The sequence below is a fragment of the Aulonocara stuartgranti genome (assembly GCF_965226115.1).
Source record: "Aulonocara stuartgranti genome assembly, chromosome: 10".
Taxonomy (NCBI): Eukaryota; Metazoa; Chordata; class Actinopteri; order Cichliformes; family Cichlidae; genus Aulonocara; species Aulonocara stuartgranti.
The window spans coordinates 2,208,366-2,231,994 of NC_138946.1; the positions used below are offsets into that span (position 1 = coordinate 2,208,366).

A 23,629-nucleotide genomic window follows, 5' to 3' on the forward strand; every position below is an offset into this window, starting at 1 on the left:
CCCTTTGGACACCACACTTCAACTGCTGGATCAGTTAGCAAATACGTGTGTGTGTGTGTGTGTGTGTGCACGCAACTATGTTGGCTTTGAGACCCGAGTTTACCACTTGACCCTGAAAGATGGTTATTAAACTACAATGATAACCTAAAGCACAAAGGGATTTGGGTGGGTGCACTCTGACCATTGTGTGGACGTCCTTCTGAACCGAAAAGTATACCTCATCCAGTTTTCCTTTCCACAGTAATAAGAATGCAAAAGCTGGATACCAAAACTAAAGCTGTACATTGTGGAAGAACGAAGCCCCGGTGTCCAGGTTGGTTGTGAACATCAACACATGGAAGATTTTCAATAATGTCGCCTCACCAACATTCATCCAAAGTCTGCAAGGACGATGTTTACTCATCAGCTCTAATTATTATTTAATGTTGTGATAAATTGTTTTAAATGCTGCTTATCCGAGTCAGCTTCCTTTATTTTTGTTGGTGCTCAACCTGCAATTTAAATCCTTTTAAACTGAAGGAAATCAAACATGTTGGAGGTTCTTTTAACATACTCAAGACCTCCCAGTTTCTGTTTTATAGGGGGAGCCTGTAATTTGATTTTGTTCTCTAGTTTGGATCTTGGTACTGGACAATACAATTACACAAACTTTCCTTAGAGTCAAGGAACCTAAAATACTTAAAAGCTAGATTTCACAACATGTGGAATTCCTCAGGGCTCCGTCATTGGGCCTGCTTTATTTAATACGCACACTTAGATTGGGTGGGATTTAGGTCAGAAAGAGGCTCTATGCAGGTGAAAAATATTATTTTATAAAAATATTATAAAAATAATATTTTTCTTGTGGTATTTTTCATATTCACATCTGTTGTAGTTGCAGGTGCCATCGAGAGAGGGTGTCCCATTGTAAATATTTAATATTGATTAACTGAACTGAAAGACCCGAATAAATCTAGAAGCACCCTGCAGTCTTTTTCGGTACAGCCTTACTGTAATACATGTTTGTTTGATTGTTGCCTTCAAACACTTCTACACATTCAGGAGTTAAGCAACCAAACTTAGCACACAGGTAGATCTTCAGCCCCTGAAGGTTGTTATTCATATCAGATATTACATAATCATCGCATTGCATAGTAACAACCTACGAATGAGCTAAGAAGACCCACGTGTGCATTTCAAAACTTCTAACACCTATGAAGAGCATTACATGATTTTATTTTCATAATATTGATGTCTTATGACCACATCACAGCAACCTAACAACAAACTAAAACCACAGGCGAAACACTGCTGTAGCGTGGATGTGTACCAGTGAGGTTTAAAAGAAGTGAAATTACTTTCTTGTGATCAGCTGCAGCCCATCATGTTACACCCAGTTATTTATCAGTGGTGTTGACTGCACAAGACTTTTGCTCTTTGACTTCAGCTTTAAAGCAGCCCTTCCTCCCAGTCAACATCCAGGAAAAAAACAACAGCAGTTCTGCCAAGAAGCACTGCCTCGAGGACAAACTCCACTGTAACACTCGGGCGTTCTGTTTAGTCTGGAAAATACATTTCTTTAACATTATGCTGCTTTTCTAATTATGTGAATGAAAAAAAGAGATCATCAACCTCTTATGATAAAGCTTTTCCTTTTTAATAAAAATTACATTTGAAAATATACATGTGATAAAGTCTGACAGGTGAGATCATAAACATTTACAAGACATTCACTGTATGTAGAGCAGAACAACAAAAAAGATTTGACTGATTTTACTCACTCATACCACTGCTTCACTCATCCATGTGCCACTAAATAGGTTTACAAGCACTAAAGTAACCAGATTAGTGAAAGTAGTCCCATCTGGGCCTTATTCTGGAGGGATGTAGCTTCCTGTTCTGATATCATGTTAGTATTTTGTCTGTTGAAGTCGACCGAAAAACAGCTTTTTCTCACAGTGTCTCAGTTTAATAGTCTAAAGTCAAGTAAAATCCTTGCAACTTCTGAAATGTGAGGACTTAAAAGTTTTTGTTTTTGTCACGTATCATTCTAAAGTGAACAATTTCATTAAAAAAGAGAAAAATAACCCACTCAGTGCTGGAAACCAGCTCCAGGTGCTGCAGTGACCAGGAAAATCAGGTTTAACTACCATACACAGAAACCAGGATTGCTACTTTCACAGCTTTATCCATTACAATCAGCATTACTGTAACCTGGCTGACTAAATCTCTGTCACCTGAAGAAGATCCTGAGTGAACTGAAGACACTGGGCCTTTAATATGCTAACAGGTGATCTGCTGGACCCGTTTCACATTACAAACATGTTGCTTTAACCCTTTGGGCCACCAGCCAGTAAAACAACAAGAAAAGCAATCAGTTCATGCTTCTGTTTGCTTCCAGAGACTTTGGGGTACAAGTTTAAAGTGGACCCATTTCATCTGCAGTGGTAGATGTTCATGTTAAACATGGACACCGTCAGCAGGCTACCAATCAGAAGAAAGTGTGCTTTAAAGTTGGAGGGCACTGCACCAAGGCCAATCGGGAATCATTGTTATGAGCCCTTAATGAAGAAAAGCTCTAACAGAGCTCGAGAATAAAACATGGAGCTGGAAATGAACATAATCCACTTTAACGAGACAAAACACACCCAACCAAAAAACAAACAAATTACAGGATCTATTTAGAACATTGGGTGGCGTCACTTCAGTGACTTTCTTATATCTTAAAAAGAAAAACACACTTAATTTAGTAAAGAGTAAGGAATCCAAGGCTTCAGTGAAACAACAGTGCAAAGACCCTGAAGAGACTTATGAATGCTAGATTTGTTTTGAGTAGTAAAACATGAGCTGATCACATGATGCAAAAAGAGTGAATCAGGGTCAGTTTGATGACATCTGAGCTGATGTGAGGCTAAGAACCAAACCCCATGAAACAAAGGTTTCTGTTGAAGTGGGCACCAATGCCTACGGAAGTCTCATTTAACCTTCTCATGTACAAAGCTCAAGTCTTAAATAAAGACAAAACTTTCCTGGTTGAAAAATCAGTTCAAAATATAAAAAAATATTTGATTTTTTTAAGAAGCACGTGGACATAGAAATGTCTCAGGACGAGTTATTCCACTAACATGTTAAAAAGAAACATCCAAAAATCCAGAATCTGCTCTCAAAATCAGAATTTCATCCTGTGTGTCACATCTAAATCTCCTGAAATATTGATGGATGGCAAATTTAAATAAATGGTTACTTCTTGGTATAACTGACTGAATATGAAACTCTGCAAGACTACAAGTGTCTCAGAATTTGGAGTCCAAAGTAAACACATTTGATTCTACTCAAGCAGCTTGTAAAAACTTTTCTATAACTACTTAATTTCCAGCTTTAAGTTAATTGAACAGGCTGAAAGTAGATGGTCCCTAAAAATCACCATGAAGAAAGCTGCAGAAAGACATGCAAACACTTAAGCTAATAGTTTTCTACAGTTGTCCACGTTGAGTTCTACATGTTGTGAGTCGTGAACTTTCCTGAGCTCAATATCTGGACTTTGTCCACTGTGTTTGAAAATTCCCAATTTCCAGCTTCAATTAAATGCAGCATTAAACTGGGTGACACTAAAAATGGACTCAAACTAAAGGAGCACTTCCTTTTAAGCAATCATGGTGCCATATTCATGCATTCAAAAACATAGTTTTTGAAAAAAGATCGTTTTTGAATTCACAAGCCGAGTTCAGCAGCAGCTCTGGCTCGAGGGTTTTAAGCTCACACAAAAAAGTTGTCATATTTAAATTAGCACGAAATCCGAGACAGTTTTATGATCAGTAACATCGGGGCTGTCGCTGTGAGGAACACCAGCTGTTTCCACACCTTGTTAGTTCATGCTACACTCATAACATTTATAGTTTAGTGTTTGGATCAAATAAGAAGATTTCACTCTAACAACATTGAAACAATATTAAATTGAAAACAAACTTCTACAAACTTAATATAATTTGAAAATACCCTCTTTAAAGTATATTTAGTGTTAAAAAACGACTGTTTTCCACACTGACGGTACAGTTTGTATCCTGTATCTTCCTGCTGCAGCTCTTCATAGAGCTAAATGAAATATTTAAAACACTATACTCACGAATATTTCACAAAAAGAAAGAAAGAAAAAGGAGAGAGACTATTCTGTGTGAGAAGACAATGCACACAAAGTCAGCATTATATTTAGTACCTCTGTTATTTTACTCGGGCTTTTGTTTAAAGAGTTTGAAAAAACTTGTTTTATAAATATCAATTTGTAGTGATGAGCTCAACAGCATCTGTCACAGGTGAAAAATGTGTTTTTCCCCAAATACAGAGCTCCACCCACCACAAAGTTAGTCTTGGACATCGAATGGTTGTCCTTTAATGACTGACCAATCCTTCGACAGATGGAAATCACCTGCAGAGATTCCTTTTTGTTCAGATCCAATCACAACAGGGAATTATTTGATGGACTGGAAGTTGTTAGCAAAATGTCTCATTGAGATTTCTCTGATTTTCAGTGAACTTTAGCTTTAAGAAGGCAAACAGCAATGTGCAGGATGAATGTCTCAGTCTGTAGTTCAGGATTTTTAGTCCACATCCCGAAGTCAGTGTCCAATAAAACATCGTCCTCAGTACTCCTCCTTGATGTTCAGAGCTAGAGAAGGAGACACCAGCCCGTTGCTCCCACTGCTACTTGTCACCATCGCGACGTTGCTGCTCCCGTTTGCATGGAGGCCATTGCCTCCACCTCCTCCGCCGCTGCCGTTACTGCCGGTGGGAGGGGTTGGCGTAGTGGTTGAGGAAGCCGGCTGTTGGAGTTTCTTCTTGTTGATCTTGCGCTCCTTTGCTCGCCGGTTCTGAAACCAAATCTTTACCTGGGATAGAAAAAAGGTCGGACATTGTTTACAGATTAACATGAATTATTCAAACACTTCCAACTACTGCACGTTTTTTTCAGTAACATATTATTGTTTCTGCACGATCAGTAAGAATTTGAACTAATTTGAGATCTAACTTATAATTAGTGACACGTTTGGGAAAAAACAAACAGTTCTTCAGTCTTTGTTCTCTGATTGCAGACACTCTACGAGCATCGCAATTGAGGACTTTAACAGTGTTAAAGGCTTCGTTCTTTTTGCTTAACCCTGGAGAACCCATGGGGTCAAATTTGACCCCATGGGTTCTCCAGGGTTAAAGGAACTCGTCTAACGTCTAAGCTACAGGAGATGCCAGAATTTAAAAAAAAACAAAACACCCCCCACCCAAAAAAACCTGCCCAATGGTCAGAAGCCTCTCTGAGTGTCTCTACATCCATACTGCTTTTGAAAACTGCAGTTTTTTCCTTTTTAAATTGGATCCAGTCTGACTAATTAATCACCGAATGTATGCAGATGATACAGTCGGTTTTGTGTATATCAGTTCTGAACAATAAGCATTATTTACAGGCTAAAGATCCAGATGTGACACCTTACTTGTGTTTGCCTTAGTGTCAAGAAATGAAGAAGTGCATTAATAAATCCCCTCCTACCCAGTATCCTCCCAGTGCCGAGATAAATGCGAGGGTTTATTGACTTCACCTTTAAGTTGTGCAGTTAAAACAAAGGAGAATCTCAATTGTTTTCTTCATACTTGACAAAATCTATATTTTGACATAATGTCAGTGCAAAAAATCATCGTGTTAGTTTAAAAGGACAATCAAATATTTCAGTGGTCTTTCTCAGTAACAGGACAAAACATTTAGCTTTTGTGTACCTGTCTCTCTGACAGACTGAGTGCCGTGGCAAGCTCCGCCTTCCTTCTGATGGTGATGTATTTGCTGTAGTGAAACTCCTTCTCGAGCTCGAGCCGCTGGTGGTCGGTGTAAACCACTCGGTATTTGTCTTTAGTTCGTGTCTTTCCATCTGTAAAACAGAAACAAAACATTTTTTAAAACTTTTTATATGAAAAGCTGAAGTCTCTTCTGCAGGATGCGCCCCCTGCAGGTAATCACTGCAAAGTTAAAGGGGGCTCACGTCAGTTTAACTTTTCTTGCTGCATCACTCAGCTCATGCTGGATTTGTGCAATGTCAGCTGAATTTCTGAAGCAGTTTTAGCAGAAAGATGAATAATTTAGCTACAATTAGCCAAGTTACAACATATATTTACTTGTCAAGTAATCACATTACAACTACTCCAAGTCCCATAAAAGCATATTACTCTGTTAGAGGCTATTCCTCTACATAAGCAGTGTGCACTGAAGTCATAATTTATATGGCTTCAGTGCACACAGGACATCTCACACCTCCATGTTTAATCATCTGCTTCAGCTACACAAAAATCACACCATCTATTAGTGTGTAAAAGTGTGAATGAAGCGTATGTAGTGGAAGCATTTTATATTATGTGCTATAAACCTGTGAGACAAACTGCTGTAACCCTGATGGAGCTGCGTGTTCTTACCATGACTCCTGCATTCAAATTGACTCCCCGCCTCGGCTGCATTTGCATAAAACAGAGCCCTATCTGCTTTTATTCCTTTATGGTCCCGGAGTTCGTGTGTTACTGTGAACGCTGAAAATGAAACGAGCTGTTCAAACATTCAGTTAAATATTAAACTTTGAAAATTGGTTGTATACTACACTGTTCCCCCACCTTAACTCAGGTGCCTACATTACCCACAATGCAAGTGGACTCCCAAAACACCCAAGAGCTTAAAGAGTGCTTTTAACCAATAAGTCAATGGATCCCATGAATAACTCACACAGTTAGCTTATTTATTTGCAAACACTTCATATTATGCAATGCATTATTTATGTTATTATTTTCAAAAAAGAAAAAGAAAAAACCCCTGAAATGATTCACTCTTATGTAAAAAGATTACACAACACAATAGTTGTTGATGTGTCTCAGAATCAGGACAAAAAGATCAAAGGTTTGAGTTTTGTATGTCGACCTCGAACACCTCGTGACACCTGCTGTGAGAAAAGCACAGTGAAATGTAATCAGTCGTGTTTAGGCAGTAAAGCCTGGTTCCTTTTAGTCAACACAAATATACTCTGTTACCTACATTTGTTACTTTGTTACTTTAACTGTCAAGAAATACATAAATCTTAAGGTCGTGCTGTCTGTTATGAAAAATGATGTATTCATATTTAGGAACTGTGGTGGAGGGGGAAAGAAAAACAAATCAAAACAAATCAAACATTTTCATTGATGGATTTTGAGAGAATGGGCCCTGACGGAGGGTGAAAAACAAAAGCCCCCAAACCTCCTGAAGATTAAACCAGAGACTGAAAGTCATGCCAAAGACAGATTAGAATTTGTCTCTTTGCGATTTTCCATTTCTATGTGAATGTATGTGTGCACATAACAGCAAGACGGTTGTGTTAAAGTTAATTAAAAAGGCCTTCATGGCTCTTTAACACGCTCTGATTCAATATTAACACTAAACACACAACAGCTCAATAAGCAGCGTGCCACCCCCGTCTGTGCTCTAATCGCTCACCGGGGCGAATTAAAACTCAAACATTTTAGTTTGAGAGGGAACATCTGTCTGAACTTTAGAGTTTCTGCTTCATTTGTTGGAAAGTAAAAACCAACAGTTTGATTCTCCTTCAGCTGATAAAGAGCCGAGAGAGCGGAGACGCTAATGAAGGAGCGTAAATCAAAAAGACAGAGAGGTTTACTCACGGCACAGACTGAGCCAAAGATGGGCTTTCAGAGGCACCGACAGCTAAAACTGATGAGCAAATACAAGAAAAATAAGGACTTTTTGCTCATTTCCTAATTTCTGCTTTAACGAAACCTGGTTCTGATTCCATGTGTGCTTCTTGTGGATGTTAACTCACAGTTATGAGACGTTGTATCTACAACAGGGAAACTGATATGACTCTAAACAATATGGAAATGTTGGAAAAAGCAAACGAGTCCAGGTCTGTTTTTGAAGGACAATCCACACAAACACTAAACATTCACTCTAAACTTACAGCCAATAAGAGAAAAGTACTGCATTTTATTTTACAGCTTCTATTGCAGAGTTACAGCTGATTACCAGGAGTAAATGTGCAGCTCTTTACTGTATTCTTACATCTTATTATTAACAGTAAATTCCTGCAAATGATGACCTCATCGTTAAATGCTCTAATGCGTGTTTTCCCATGTAGCAGTTTACTATAAAACTACAGCTGAATACAGCTCAGATTTCACTCCAAACACCCGTCGAGACTCCGTGGATGTAAACCACTATTTTATTGTCATAAAAGTCAACATGCATACAGAAGAGTCTTGCGTTTAAGCGCCGCACGCAGCCGTAAAACATGAAAATACAAAGAGTACGGGAATAAAACAGCTCCCCAAGTCTCACCCAATAAAAACAGAAGCAGTAAATTATAATAATAAGAGTACAAAACTAAATATTCACATCCACAATAGAGTAGAAGATGAAATTAACTTAACCGGTACCTGAGGAAAGTAGTTCATATACTCAGAGAATGAAATGAGATCTAGCGGAGGAATGTAAGATTCACCTGACTGTTTGTTATCCCCTCTCTGTCACTGGCAGAGTCGAAGCGTGAGGTCATTTTTAGTGGTTTCTCCTGTATGTCATGTGCACCTCCAGTTTTGGGATGTTCTTACTGACAAAAATGTTGACTCTTGCAGGATGGCGGTTAATCAGATGTTAGTCTCACTGATGATTTTAGCTTTAAATACATCTGAAAACAGCATCATCTGCATCAAACTACTGTTCTTTGGGCTTTTTTTAGCTTTTGAAAAAAGCCCAAAGTTACTTGCCAACAGCTGCAACTCTCACTCGCCTAAATCTTTCTTTACCGACCTGCACAGCTGCAGACTTCCTGCGGTGGCGGCAGGTCGACAGAGGCCGACTGTTACCTTTGAGTTGGCTTCATGTTCAGAAACACCTGATAGTCCGGCTCTAGCTCCCCAAAGAAAGATGCTTTATCCTCTAACATTACTTATTTATTTCTCATTTATATGTAAAATGAAAAACACATATTTAAGTTAAAAGATAATAGAGACTATAATTATTAATTTTTTTTACCAGAATCTATCAAAATCAGAGAGCTGTGTTCAGGCTTTTCTTTGTGATGTCTCTAAACCTCTATATTAACAGGACCCTTTACGATAAAGAGTTTTTAAAAGGCTGCAAAACAATTATCCAATATAAAGTAATAAATGATGTTTAAAGTCTGTTGCAGTGCCACTTTTCATGTATATGAAATAGGGAATCGGGCTCCCTACAGAACGTTTTCTACACCAGATTCATGCATTTTTTATTAAACATTTTAATCACCTGTGGCCCCCGCCTCCCCCGTTCTGTGCCACCCTGCTGTAAAATTCCTGGATACACCCCTGCTTAAAATGGACGGTGGTTAACCTCTTACTGACCTCTCATCTCTGCAGGTTTCTAACAAATCCTTTTTCATGTCCATCACAAATGCAACTTCAGGTCATTTCAGGGAAATAAAGCTGAAGGTAGTTTTTAGCAGGTGTGTGAAACACAGGGCGTATCCCAAACACTCAGGCAGATCTTACTGACCCTGTATTATTTTATATTAGGAAGTAAGATTAAAAAAAGAAAAGGAAACTCCTCCCGTGCACCAGTCAATCCTGCTGTTCAGTTTGATTCACTGATTTTATTGCTTTTAATTATTATCACTAAAAAACGCATTATGAAGCAAGGCTGAAGTTATTTAACAATCATTTCTTTAGAGCTGATAAGATGTTTTGTGACATGTAAGAGCTGCAGAAACCGCGGAGCCTGAGCCAAATTCACACTTCCCACTTCAAAGTGGGAACTATCTTGTCGGCTCTTGTTTTCTCCGCCCAGGGACAAGCGGAGGACAAAGGCCGAGCTCAGCCTGCCCGGAGTCACGACCAGCGGGGCGCATTTACATTACAAGGCTTCAAACCGGCTTCACACGTTTGATCCGGAGACAGGCCGGGACCCGGTGGGAACGCTTCAGCCGTCATGTCCTGACAGCTGCACCAACTCATTCTGCAGGTTCAAACCTCCACGACGAATAAACATCGAGTACCAGTCAAAATCGGTGCAAAGAAGTGAAACGTGAAGAAAAGGTTTCAAAAATACTCTGAATGGGACGAATGGAAATATTGGGCAAGAAATTTAAAATAAAATAGCGGCAGGAAATCAAATTAAGCCGAACTGAGGTGAAGCTGCGTGACATGGTGATATATGGAGCTTTTAATCTGAAAGTCTGAAGGAAACCAAATCATTAAAATAATGACAGCGGTTTAAAATAAATACATAAATAGAGCGTCAGTGATGAGGTTCAAATTTAAATTAATTAAATTAAGTTCCAAAGTGACGACGATTACATCCAGATAATAAAATAAAAAACGATCTGGGAAATTATTCAGGAATAAATCTGCATAAGTAAAAGGGGAAAACGGAATTTAAGTAAATATAAAATTTAAGCCTTACAAACGTCAATTATGCGGATTAATAACGTTTAAATCATTTTTTACTGTGAGCACGAGTGGCTACGTGCAGCTTATTTAGAATATGTATGAAAGGAAAATCATCTCGTCATAAGGAAAAGAAACCATTATCAGGATCATTGCTGCTGAACTTTAAAGAGTCAAAAGGAGGGGCTCGTTTGTCGTTAACCAAACTTCATCTCAGGCCGAGCAATCGATTATAAGCGTGTTTCGTGCCGGGCGGCCGCTATCTCCAACCTGAGTACACATGTGCAGACATTTGAGTATCACTGCGTCTCATATCAGCCTCATATTAAAATGTCAAACAGACTGTTGGAGCTCGGTTTGCTTCAGGAATAAAATAAACCACAAGCAGCTGAAAAGTGACGAGTAAGCGGTTAAAGGCGAAACCATGAGCGGGTTAAAGGTAAAAACCTGGCTATTGTTGGGGTGTTCGTTAGCAGGTACATCAGCGGCATTAAGAGGGAACAGGTGTGGGGTTCTTACTGGGGTTGCTGGGCGGCGCGGAGGAGCGGATCCACTCGTACGGGGTCCTCCTCCGCGGGGAGCCGGGGGACAGTGGCCCCGCGGAGGCGTTCAGGGAGGCGGGGATCAGCGCAGGCGGCTGGCCGGGGAACTCCGTGGGCCCGAATCCGAGGGTGGTGCCCACCGCACCGGTCACGGAGGAGGCCGCGGGAGGCGCGTAGGGATGCGAGGACCAGTCGTCCCGCGCGGGCGGAGGAGGCGGGTATGCCGGGCTCCAGCCACCGGCCGCCGGCGGGGCTTGCTGGGCCGGGTGTTGCTCGTTGCCGATGCCGTGGTGGTGGTGGTGGTAGGAGGCGAAGTCCGGGTACTGCGGGGGGGCGGGCACCGAGAAGTTCTGCGGGCTGAGACTCAGGCCCGGGTGGCGCGTGACCGGGTTCTGGTGCGGGTACATGGCGGGGTCCTTGTCCAGCTGCAGGTAGCTCACGTACATCTTTCCAGGTGAGGGGACTCCCTCAGCATACTGCGGATCCAGCCTGCCTCTCTCACCTGGTCTGCAGGTAAACTTCAATCTCTGAGTGCGCGCGTGTCTACCTGTCCACACCTCCACCTGCTCTCGCGCGCTCTCTCTCTCTCTCTGTGCCGTCTCCATCAGCTGCCCGTTAAAAACTGCAGCAGTCACATGTTCACTTTTATTGCTCTTATCTCCCTCCCTCACCTCTCCTCACCACCCTTACACGCTGCCTCTCTTCCTCTCGCGCTCTTCTTCCTCTCTTCACTTCCACCCACTCCTGCTCTTCCTCCTCACATCATCCTCGTTATTTTAAAACTAAAACCTCTTTCTGAATTAAACCCTGATAAAAACTGAGACTCCACAGCAGGTTTTTCCCACACTCACCTCCGCCTCCTCCCGTCCCAGGCTCCTCTCTATCGGCCTCCATTTGCATGACAGTCCGCTGCTGGACTTCAAAGGCCTCCATCAAAGGGACGGAGACCATCCGACAAAATGATAGAAAACAGCTAATATGTCCTCAGAGAGACGGCAGACCGAGCCATCCATCATTTTTTAATCATCACACTTTCAATATGATCTTTTCTTCAGACACGTTTATTTAGCGAGCTTGAATTTCTTTTTCAAAAAGCTGAAATTTAAATGGAAGAAATCTTAAAATGTGAACTCGAACTGAGAAAAAAAATCTGATATCAAAGTGTTTATAATTAAAATGCATGCAATTACAATCTAAACATATTAAATATCAAATAAATAAACTCATTAAAGGTTTAACAAACAAAAGACTTTGTAAATCATCAGGCTTTAAACGTTTTTGTAAAAATGATCCATTTCTTGATGAATTCTACATTTAAGGGGAAACTTTTTCTTCATGTGGACAAAACGTATAAAGATCATGAACGAAGCATTTCAATTTTGGATTCCTATTTTGTTTAATCCGTATGAAGAGAGTGTAAATAAAACATCATCTGTGTTCATCAAAGTATTTAAAGGGTTAAACTATTTATCTTGAGTAATCAGCTGATCTGTTAGGAGGTTAATATTGATCATGTTCCTCTGATGCCTGTCAGTGAGACACATTTCCCTCATTTTAGTCTCCAGATTTAATGATTTCTAATAAATGATTCAAATCTGAGTATTTCACAGGCAGATGAACAGAAGCAGCTTTTCGCTTTAGGTTAATAATTTTTTTCTCTGTCAAAGTTCATATAGTGTTTATTTGTGCAGCATCATTCAAATATAATAACTAAAATAAAACTGTGTTTAAAAAGAGGATAACTGGACGAAAAATAAAATAACTAATATTTACAGGTCAAACACATTTTTCCTTTGTTTTATTTATTTATTTATTTATTATTCTCAAATTTGTGTTTTTAGATGTTTTCATCTACCGTATATTTTAATGAATTACTCATATTAATATTATACCTTTGAACTTAAGAAATTATCTGTTGCAGTTCATGTAAAATATGAAATGAAATGTGGAAAAGATTAAAAAACTTTTTACTGTTTTTTAAAAACGTTACTTTTTACTTCAAAGTACAAATAAAGTTAAAATAAAATGAATCCCAATCTGTCAAATTTTGTAAGAAACCGTTTCATATTAAAATCAAGTATTTTTTCATTTTGTTTTTTCAATTTAGTTTAATTTAACATGGTTTTATAAATATAAATAATATAAAAGCAGATTAAATATATTTTACTCCATTTAATCTCAAACAGAGAATAAAAAAATAGAAACAAGAATCTTAAATGTATAAAAATAAAAAAAATGCAGCTGTGGAGGAAAACGGGGTCGATAAAGGACACATCCAGGACAAAGGAAGGAGGAAGGTCGAGTGGAGGTCAGCAGCAGCTTCGTCTCCTTCCTGATCTGAAAGTAAAAAGAGGGCTCGACCGTTTCACAGCACGCTGACAGAAGCTAATGCGAGGCTTCAGTGGGTTTAAATATCTTATAACATTAAAGTTTGGATGATTTGTGGAGCTGCAGTGTAGGAGAGGAGGAGAAACTCTTCGCTCATTTTACCCTGGAGACGGTGACGATGTTTGATCAAATAGATTTATGTGTTTATTGAATTATTGTAGCCTGTATACAAAAGAAAGAGAGGGGCGTAGCCACGGTGACAGCACTCGCTGTCACATTTTGAGGCGTCAGCGTTGCTGTTTTCGATGCTGCCATGTTTGATTTTTGGAGTTAGAGGTTGAGCATATTTGGATGAGAGGGTGGACTGCGAGTGTATCCCTGCTAATATGAAAGCTACATCAAAGTGATCTACATTTTAACGAATCAGTCACTATGATAAAAAAAACCATGTACGTCATTCTGCACGATGAGTATTTTTACTTTAGGTACTTAAGATCGATTTGGATGCTACAACTTTGAGTGAGAGTCTGAATAGTTACTTTGTCACTTTATAAAACAGTTATTTCATACAAAATGATGCTTAATTATTCCATAAAAATAAAATTATACTAAGAAAAACTTTTCTTTGGAATTATATTAGAATCTGTTGTTTTAAAAGAAATAACAATAAAATTAATGTAAGGCCATTATTAAAAATAGAAGTTGTCATGAAATGTAAGAAAAAAAAAAGAAGAGCTGCATGAACCCACAGACACTCTGAGAGATAAACGTAAACTCTGTGTAGATACTTTTGTACTATTACGAGTTATTAGCATGTCCTGAATAATCCTCCCGAGTCTTAGAGTTATTTGCTTTACTTATTATAATCAACCTGACATGAAATGACAGCGTGAGTCCAAAAACTCGTCAGGCCTCTTTATTAGGTACACATTGCTGGTGCCGGTTTAGCCCCCCACCCCCCCTCCCAGGAGCTTCCTAAACTCTGCATGTTTCAGATTCAATAATTCCGAGAATTGGGCTGTGTTGATGTGATGGCGTCCCACGGTCGATGTGTTTTACCATCCACATGATCAGTTTTACTCTAAATTTTCATCATTTATGAATTCATGTTTTGATTGTTGGGAAGTCAAATATATATTTTAGAAACTTCTAAAATCTTCTGTGTCTTGTATTTAATATATTCCTTGAGAGGATTGCATGAACTCATTATGAAAGTGTAAAGACTCCAGGGATCATGTGACCAGGTGCATTTGACCCGGCAGGGACAATCAAAAGAAGCAGAGTGAGGGAAAAAACACAGTAAGAAAACACTGAGGCCATCCAGTGAGGGCATTACATGTAAAAAAAATAAAAATAAAAAAGGAAGAAGAAGGAAAAGTCAGTTATTTATATCCATTATTAATGCTGATAATTGAACACCTCACCATGAGGCTCAGATCCCCGCTGTCCTGCGCTGAACAGCAGCTCCACTTTTTTAGCAGCTGAACTGATCAGAGCGGCCTGATCAGCTGACAGGCCCCGTTTACACCAACACCTAGCACCAGCATACAGTCAGCTGTGAACAGAAATCTGATGTTTTCATCACAATTTTTATTATTTGAGCTACACATCTGTCTCTGTTTCTTATTCTTCATTGGGCTGAGAATCAGCGCCACCTGCTGTTTGTCTTGTGAACCAAATCCAGATGTTTACAGAACAGAAAACAGAATTCTGGATTAATTTTTAATATTATTTTGAGGATTTTCTAGAAACGTATGTAAAGGTGTGTGACATTTGAACGAAAACATACTTAGACATGTTTCATGTAAAAAGAAATCTATGTAAGCATCATGTGGGGTGCTAAAAAAGTACAAATGTGCTCTGAAAAGATTACTTTGAATGAAAAATACAACTAAAGTTAAACATTTTACTATTTTTTGTTATCATTTATGATCTCCAATGCTTTTCCTTTTCCAGAGAACTGCATTTGTCATTATTAACAATTTACATATAAATATGCTACCGATTTAAAATGTAAATATCTATTTAAGTATTAATCAGGAACTTTTATTACTCTTCAAACCTTTTAATTATTTAAATTTGATTTCAAACCTCTTTTAAACATTTTAAACAAATCTGCAAATAAACAGATTTTGGTCCCTGCCTTGCTCATCAGAACTGTGCAGCAGGGATTTAAACCAGCAACCCTGCAGCAGAAGCCGCCCTCCTCCCTGTCCTCCGATCGCCCCTCCGCTGCCCTCCTGAAGAGGAATTATCTGCGTCTTTATGGATTTATGGGAGATTTATTGTTTTACACTGATGAGTATTTAGTTTAGTCTGCTGCAGTAAAAATCACATAAAAGCCACAATAATTCACACCAGCATTCATGTTTTCAAGTGTTTGATAGTTCTTATATCGATATCGTGTCATGTGAGGAGCTTCTGATTAAACTGCTTCTGTATTTAGAACATGAATATTTGTTTTCTCTCTCTCATATATATATATATATATATATATATATATATATATATGTGTGTGTGTGTGTGTGTGTATATATATATATATATATATATATATATATATATATATATATATATGTGTATGTAAAATAGAAGGCAGACAAATCTCATTATCTAAATATAAACATTCCCTAATTTGTGATACTTATTATCGGGGCCTTTTCATGCTAAGATGCTGACAGTGAATGATGAACATAAACATAAAGCAAAGGTCAGTAAATCACCTGATTAATTAAATGGAATATGACATAAACACATTTACAGAACTTTGGGTAAAATTTTACTTTCTCGAAAAAAGAGGAATAATAAAAAAATCTTATGAATTATTAGCATGTTGCACATTTTCAAACATTTCTGACGATGCTAATGTTTGTTGTAAAAGCAGCTACCAGCAATAAACACTGGTGTTTGTAATATTATAGCCAGTTTTATCAAATTAATTGAGGCAGTGTGTAGTAATGAATAAGATAAAAATATAGAACAGCAACAAACAACAATATTTTATATTTAATTGAATGTACCTAAAATAAGAAGAAACTGTGACCCTCAGCGCTTCATCCTGTGTCTATAATAGTTTTCCTTTCGTAGGTTGGTATTAATCTCCCACGTATGATTTCACTCCTATTGTACAGCTGTAAAACTGCAGACTAATCTCAGGACGGACAGGTTGGTTAATGACCTCTCACAGAATGAGCACATCCAGACTCGAAGGTGATCTTTCTTTAGGTCAAAGCCTCTGTGAGGTCAAAGAGCTTTTTTCTGAGCAAAGATGGAAACTTTAATAATGTAAAAACACAGCAAACAAACAAACTGAGGGACGAGTTTAAAAATCATCACGATCTCCACGAGCTTTATGTTCTTCTAAAGACAAAAACAAAATGAGAGACAACAAAGAAGAATTACAGAAAGAAACAAGCGAGAAGATAAGATGTATGTGTGAACTCTCTTCCATTTTCTTTCTGTTTCCCACTGTCACCTGTCTCCAGGTAAACCATTAACCAGCAAACAGCCGTAAAACTCCACTTTATGGAAAGTTTGATGATGGTGGTTGTAAACAGCAAAGACTTTTATTGCCTCGCTGGCTGTTGTTGCTCACCTTGACACAGTTTGCATGGAAGAAAGAAATGCAGACGAAGGTCGGGCTGAACCCCACCCACGGCCTAAAAGTAGCTGCTGCTTCCCGTCAGGTTTATGTCTTATTAAAACAAATTGCTTCTAAAATGCCTTAAAATGAGCTAGAATGTGGTTCTAGCTCTGCCTGTTTAAAGCCCACTTCCTCCTGACTGGCCGGCTATATCCACAGTGTTACTGGATAATGAGGTTATTGCTTTAATGTTGCAGCTGGAGGTGATTTTAATGCTGGCAGATTTATCTGTAAGAACACAGAATGTTTATATCAAAAGTCTGTAATGTAAGAAATAATCGAAATAAAGGTTTTGGGTATTAAATCCAGAATATAGCAGCGGGTGGAGGAGAATGGATGGCCTTTTTTGTAATTAAAGTTTTTTTTTAACATTTAAACAAGCATAACAACACAAACCAGACTGAGTGAGGAAGAAAGACGAGGAAAACGGGGGCATTATAAATAAAGTGTTGTACACACAAGACCCTCTCAATTCAGACTGTATCTCACATTGTCATCATGCTGTAGACTCATAAAACTGTCACATTGTTCTGTTAGAGTCTGTCTTGCTGCTCAGTCTTCCCAGCATTTTCTCCTTCCACATGTTAGGGTTGGAGTCCGAGGCGCTTTCCAAAGTGTTAAAATAAGACAAACACACGTCACAAGCCCAGTGTTTAACACTCTGAAGCAGGGGCGATTTTAGCCCAAAGTGAATCAAAGCACCCCCACAGATTTCTTACTTTTTTTGACAATATTTGCTGTTTGTGTGACACACTACTAAAAATATAAAAAGCATACAGTACTTTACTTGTTTGAGACGTAACATTTTAACAACAAAAGTATAGAAATCCCCCTCCCAAAGTGGTTTGTTCCAGCTCCCCCCTGCTCTGGCTCTAGCGCTCTGTCTGCCAGAGCGATGGTGGCTGAGACGCAGCGGAGCAGAGGTGGAAGTGTCTGGCTTAAAACAGGACATGTTGGCTGCATTTAACCTTCAGTTACTCTTTATATAGTTGGTAGGAAAAACATTACACCAGGTAACCTGCAGTGTTGAAAACGTGTTTTCTGACGATGTTTGCTGCCCTACAATCCGTCCTGCTCTGTAAAATCAGCCACATCTGACCGTCCTGTTGCTCCCATTGAAATGTTTACAGCCTGTTTAAAATCTAAGACTTATAATTGTCCGTAGCTGCTGTTGTTACCACCGTCCTGTTAGAAATGGATGCTAACTGACCTGGTGTGTGTGTGTGTGTGTGTGTGTACAGAGACAGCCAGGTTCATAATGGATATGAGGAAGTTTTTTCAAAAAAGGAGCCACGTCAGGTAAAAGTGTAAAATCAAATGATCCATCAATCAGGAATAATGTTGGATCAGTGTTTCAATGTTTATCTTTTATTAGATGTTCGTGTGGTTTGGTTATTTGCCTTTTGGTTGAAAGTACACTGAGAGGACTTTTTATTAGTGATCTTAATAGTATTTTTTCATATTAATGTAATTTTTCATCTAATTGAATCTATTTGTGTATGATTGTCAGTCCAAAGAGGGAACGTGAGGAGAAAGTACGAGGTGAGGAAGAAGCAGGTAAGCTAACAGACAGGGAGCAGTGACAGGCAGAAACTGTTAACCTGACAAAGAGGAAAACCTGATTTTACTCACAGTCTGGAAGTTGTGTCCTCCCTGTATTAAAGCTGCTGTACAGAATCTGCTAAACAAACTGGGCTGAAACATTTTGACCCTCTTTAACAACATCCCAACATAACATTATCATTGATCGGGGAGAGTAAAATTAATGATATATTTTTATGTGGTTCAGCCACAGCTTTACTGAAACCTCTGTAAAGCTGTAAAGAGAAGCAGATGCTCTGTTTCTACAAATGTTTTAAGCTTGTTTCAAAGATTCTGTACTGCAGCTTTAAATGTTTTCCAAAAGCACACACACACTTATCAGTGATTCTCACACTTGTTACAGTGTGGACCACCTGATAAAAGGTCAAGCTCTCCCAAGCACCACTATGAAAGCATGAAAGTCATAAAAGATCCACCACCATCATCAAGTTTGCTGACGACACCGTCGTGGTGGGCCTGATCTCTGATAACAACGAGACGGCCTACCTGAAGGAGATTAGGAATCTGGAGAACTGGTGCCAGAGGAACAACCTCCTTCTAAACGTCAGTAAGACAAAGGAGCTGATAGTGGACTTCAGCACTAAGCAGGAGAGGAACTACCAGACCCCCGTCATCAACGAGTGCCCAGTGGAGAGAGTGGACAGCTTCAAATACCTCGGAGTTCACATCACGCAGGACCTGTCATGGTCCTGTCACATCAACACCGTGGTGAAAAAGGCCCGACAGCGTCTCTACCACCTCAGACGCTTGAGAGACTTCCAACTGCCCTCCAAGGTGCTCAGGAACTTTTACTCGTGCACCATAGAGAGCATCCTGGCGGGAAACATCTTAACCTGGTTCGGGAACAGCACCATGCAGGACAGACGAGCTCTACAGAGGGTTGTGCGGTCAGCTGAGCGCACCATCCGCTCCGAGCTCCCTGACCTGCACTCAATCTACAGCAGGCGGTGCTGGACCAAGGCCAGGAAGATGGTGAAGGACCTCAGCCATCCCAACAACAGACTGTTCTCTCTGCTGAGGTCAGGAAAGCGATTCCGCTCCCTGAAGACCAACACAGAGAGACTGAGGAGGAGCTTCTTCCCGCAGGCGATACGGTCTCTCAATCACACCACCACACAGTACTGACCCACACATATGGTTCTTACACACACACTGGACTTTCTGGACTTTGGTTTCACTTCATTACTTAAATCACGCTGCTGTTATTGTGTATATATTTATTTATATTTCTTCATACATTCTTATATAGTTCTATATTGTGTATTTTGTTGTACAGTTATTTTATTTTCAACTTTAATTTATATATTTTATCTTATTCTTTCCCAGTTAAATTTACCCTTCATTCTAATTTGTGTTGTACAGTTATTTCATTTTTAACCTTAATTTATATTTTATTCCTTCCTAGTTAAATTTACCCTTTTTAATTTTTCATATTTATTTCCTATCTTATTCATAGCCTTTTCCTTTTTTGTTCTCTTTAGGTCACGAGCAGTTGTCCAAGCATTTCACTACATATCGTACTGTGTATGACTGTGTACGTGACAAATAAAAATTTGAATTTGAGATTTTTTCATGCATGGTATACATTCTACCACAGGCTGTTGCCTCCAGTTTTATAGTTTTTATTAATATTTTGTAATAATTTCTTCTGTTTCGGGAGTGTTTTTATGTATCTGTATTATATTACACACACACACACATTAAAAGTGAATCTCTGTCCAAAAAATGCTCTCAGTTTACTTTTCACTCACTGTGAGCATCATTCATTATTCTCCCAGTAATGAAGGTTAGGATATGTATTTTTATTTTTATTCCAATCCATTCTTCTTTTGCAGCATTTAAATAACCTTGATCAGATTTGATGGTTTTGTTACAGACTTTAAAAAAAGTGTTTTGCTTTTCTTTCACAAATGTGGGATTAAATTGTGTTAAAATGTACAAAACAGTGATGTCACGCACCCAATGCAAAGCTTCTTCAAGCTGCTGCCGTCAGGGAGGAGACTGCGGAGTCTCCAGGCCAGGACCAGCAGGCTGAAGGACAGCTTCATCCATCAGGCTGTCAGGAAGCTTAACTCCCTCCCGATTCTGCCCCCCTCTCCCCTCTTCTCCTCCATGGTCTCACTGAACTCTGTCACACACACACACACACACACACACACACACACACACACACACACACACACTCTGACTCACTCACTGGCCTGCACCAGTTACCAGTCACTTTGTGGAGCATTGGACTGCCACTACCTCATAAGACTTTGTTGTTACACTTTCTCTTACTGTACATTACTAAATCTCCATTTGCACTATTTGCCTATTTGCACTACTCTGCCTGGTTTACACTTAATGTCATTTACCCTTACCTGAATATTGTATATTGTATATTGTATATTGTATAGCTTTCTTGTTAATTTGTATTGTATTTATTTAAGTTTTTACTTTTTAATTATTTTATTTGCATTTTTTAATCACTCTCTTATATTTAAATGTTCATTGCTATTTCATCTAGGGTTTGAGAGTAACGAAATTTCTATTCTCTGTATGTCCTGTACATGTGGCAGAATTGACAAATAAAGTTGACTTTGACTTTGACTTTGATGTCATGTTTTGTGACGAGGACCCAGGCACAGAGAGACTTGATGAATTTAAGAATCTTATGATTTAATAAAGAAATTTGCAGACTTGCACAGAGATGGTAAAATTATGATGACTGATAACAGAGACGAAGACAACAGACGGTGAGGACAGGGAGGAGCAGGGGTTTAAATGCACCGAGGAGACATTCAGAGACAACTCGGGACAACATTTAAGGACGCAGGGACTGACAGAGATGGGGAAGACGTCTTATCGTGACGTGTAAAGTTTATCTTGCCTGGCTGGGCAGCTCTCTGGGTGCTCAGCACCCCTAAAGCTCTGATCCTAGAATCGCCCCTGCTCTGAAGCCTGCTTTGTAACTGTGACACCTCACCTCTGTCCCCCAATAGGCACAATCTCGGTGAGCTAGGTAATTTAAATTTCACCCATCCCTCCATATATTTTAAAACATTTTCCCATGTTGGGGAGACCAGTAGTGATGGGATTTCCGGCTCTCTTTGGAGAACCGGCTCTTTCGGCTCCCAACCTGCTCTTCAGGTTGTTTTGTTGCTTTAATTAATTTATTATTAACAATAATATAAAATTATGCACAAAAGGAATTACTAATGTAAAAAAAAGTGGTTTTATTTATATGTTTATATATAAATATATGTGGTGGCCCCTCGAGACAAAGCACGTACAAACTCCAAAAAACATTTCTAGTGTTAAGTGAACTTCCAAACAGAGCTACCTAGATCACTTAAATTACACAATTGAAAGCATGTGTGTATTGTTTGTGTATTTATACACAAGCACTCATATATATTCAAAACTTTAAAAAAAAATGTTCATTTACCTGTTACTACCACACACCAAATCTGGTCGTTGGTACTTCTTGGCTTGTGTAGCCACGAGGTAACAAAAGCTCAACACTGCCCCCTAGCATCGTGGAGCACCTCCGTTGTGTTTGTACGTGCTTTGTCTCTAGAGGCCACCGTAAATATACTTTTATTTATTCACTCCATATAAAATGTAATAAATAAATCATATAATACAAAAGCCAACTATTCACATTACTGTTACTATCTGTCCCTGAAAGTGTGACGTCAGTGAACGGTTTTACGTCTCTCCGTAAAGACGGTTGCAATTTGAAAAACATGGGCGGGGCCTTGTTAAAATTCGCCCTTTTTTCTCTGTTACGTCCGGAGATGGGACAGAAATAAACAGCCTCTGCCAAGGAAGCCCTGTTCAACTTTGTTCGGTCAAAGAAACTATAACCATGAGTGGAAGGGGCAAGGGAGGCAAAGGACTCGGAAAGGGAGGCGCCAAGCGTCACCGTAAAGTTCTCCGCGATAACATCCAGGGAATCACCAAACCCGCCATCCGCCGTCTTGCTCGTCGTGGCGGAGTGAAGCGTATTTCGGGTCTGATCTACGAGGAGACCCGCGGTGTGCTGAAGGTGTTCCTGGAGAACGTGATCCGTGACGCCGTCACTTACACCGAGCACGCCAAGAGGAAGACCGTGACCGCCATGGACGTGGTGTACGCTCTGAAGAGACAGGGCCGCACTCTGTACGGCTTCGGCGGTTAAACTCATTCACACCAACTGAAAGAACTCAACGGCTCTTTTAAGAGCCACACACCTCCCTTTAAGAGCTTTGGTTGTAGATGTTGTAACCTTTGATTATATGGGTTTATGTTCTTTTGCTCTGGACATATATGCTGACATACATTTTAGATGGTGGAAGGCTTTATCTTACGATAACGCATGGCTCTATTAAATAAGAGCTCTTGTTTTAATTGGTGTTCAGAGCTATAATATGAAATCTGAGTAGGTGAATAAGGTAACTACACTGTTCTTTAATAGTGTCCGACTCTGGAGGTTATTCCTGGTTGTGAGGCAGCGTTCATCCTGGACAGGTTTTCCATTTCAGGGGTAACATGGTCTCAATTTTATTTGCCAAAACACTGGAGTGGAACAAACTTGGCGAAGCGAAGTGGCAATAGTGATGTGTTCACTTTAACAGACATTATGGCTGAATACACAATAAGTAAATATTACATAGAGCAATCACTGGAATAACTATTGTCAAATACAGGATTTACATTTATGTTGAATTATGTAATGCATGTTTAAGTAAAAACCTGTTTATATGCTAGGACTATAAAGTCCTTCAATAGTAAAAACGATGCATGTGATTTTAAAAAAAATGTCTAGTTTGGTTGCTCCAATAAGAAATATTACATGATGTTTTCAGTTTGATATCAAGAAGAACATCAATACATTTCTGAGAACAATCATCTATGATATGAGGCATCACTAACTGTAGAAGCACAGATTCTTTAAATTCTTATTTCTTCCAAATATCTCATAAGTTTCACTTTAACGTGCGCATTTCAATCTACTTTCTTTAACTAATGCCACAATCCCGACGTGTCGCGTTGTGAATGTTAAATATAGTCCAGTGAATGAAAGCTGAAGGTCATGTTTTTTTTTCCATTGTGAGACTGCGCAGTAGCAATTTAC

At 39.2% G+C, this 23,629-nt stretch overlaps 2 protein-coding genes across 4 annotated transcripts; one reads left to right on the plus strand and one right to left on the minus strand.

Moving 5' to 3' along the window:
* Positions 1 to 1,614: 1,614 nt before the first annotated feature.
* On the minus strand, positions 1,615 to 11,635 carry LOC309715625 (homeobox protein CDX-1-like). Of its 3 annotated transcripts, XM_082548867.1 has the most exons (5): positions 10,933 to 11,635; positions 6,427 to 6,537; positions 5,740 to 5,888; positions 5,565 to 5,626; positions 4,780 to 4,862 (listed from the first exon to the last, which is right to left on the minus strand). In XM_082548867.1, the coding sequence occupies exons 1-4, from the start codon at positions 11,558 to 11,560 to the stop codon at positions 5,567 to 5,569; spliced, it is 948 nt and encodes a 315-aa protein (XP_082404993.1). In that variant the 5' UTR covers positions 11,561 to 11,635; the 3' UTR covers positions 4,780 to 4,862; positions 5,565 to 5,566. The 3 variants fall into 3 exon arrangements, with proteins under 3 accessions (XP_082404991.1, XP_082404992.1, XP_082404993.1); XM_082548865.1 differs by lacking the exon at positions 5,565 to 5,626 and having other exon boundaries at positions 1,615 to 4,862; positions 10,933 to 11,632; XM_082548866.1 differs by lacking the exons at positions 5,565 to 5,626; positions 6,427 to 6,537 and having other exon boundaries at positions 1,615 to 4,862; positions 10,933 to 11,630.
* A 10,664-nt stretch (positions 11,636 to 22,299) lies between these two features.
* LOC309715035 (histone H4) lies at positions 22,300 to 23,098 on the plus strand. Its single transcript, XM_082547832.1, has one exon. It carries the CDS (start codon positions 22,382 to 22,384, stop codon positions 22,691 to 22,693), a length of 312 nt encoding a protein of 103 aa, XP_082403958.1. The 5' UTR covers positions 22,300 to 22,381; the 3' UTR covers positions 22,694 to 23,098.
* Positions 23,099 to 23,629: the final 531 nt, after the last annotated feature.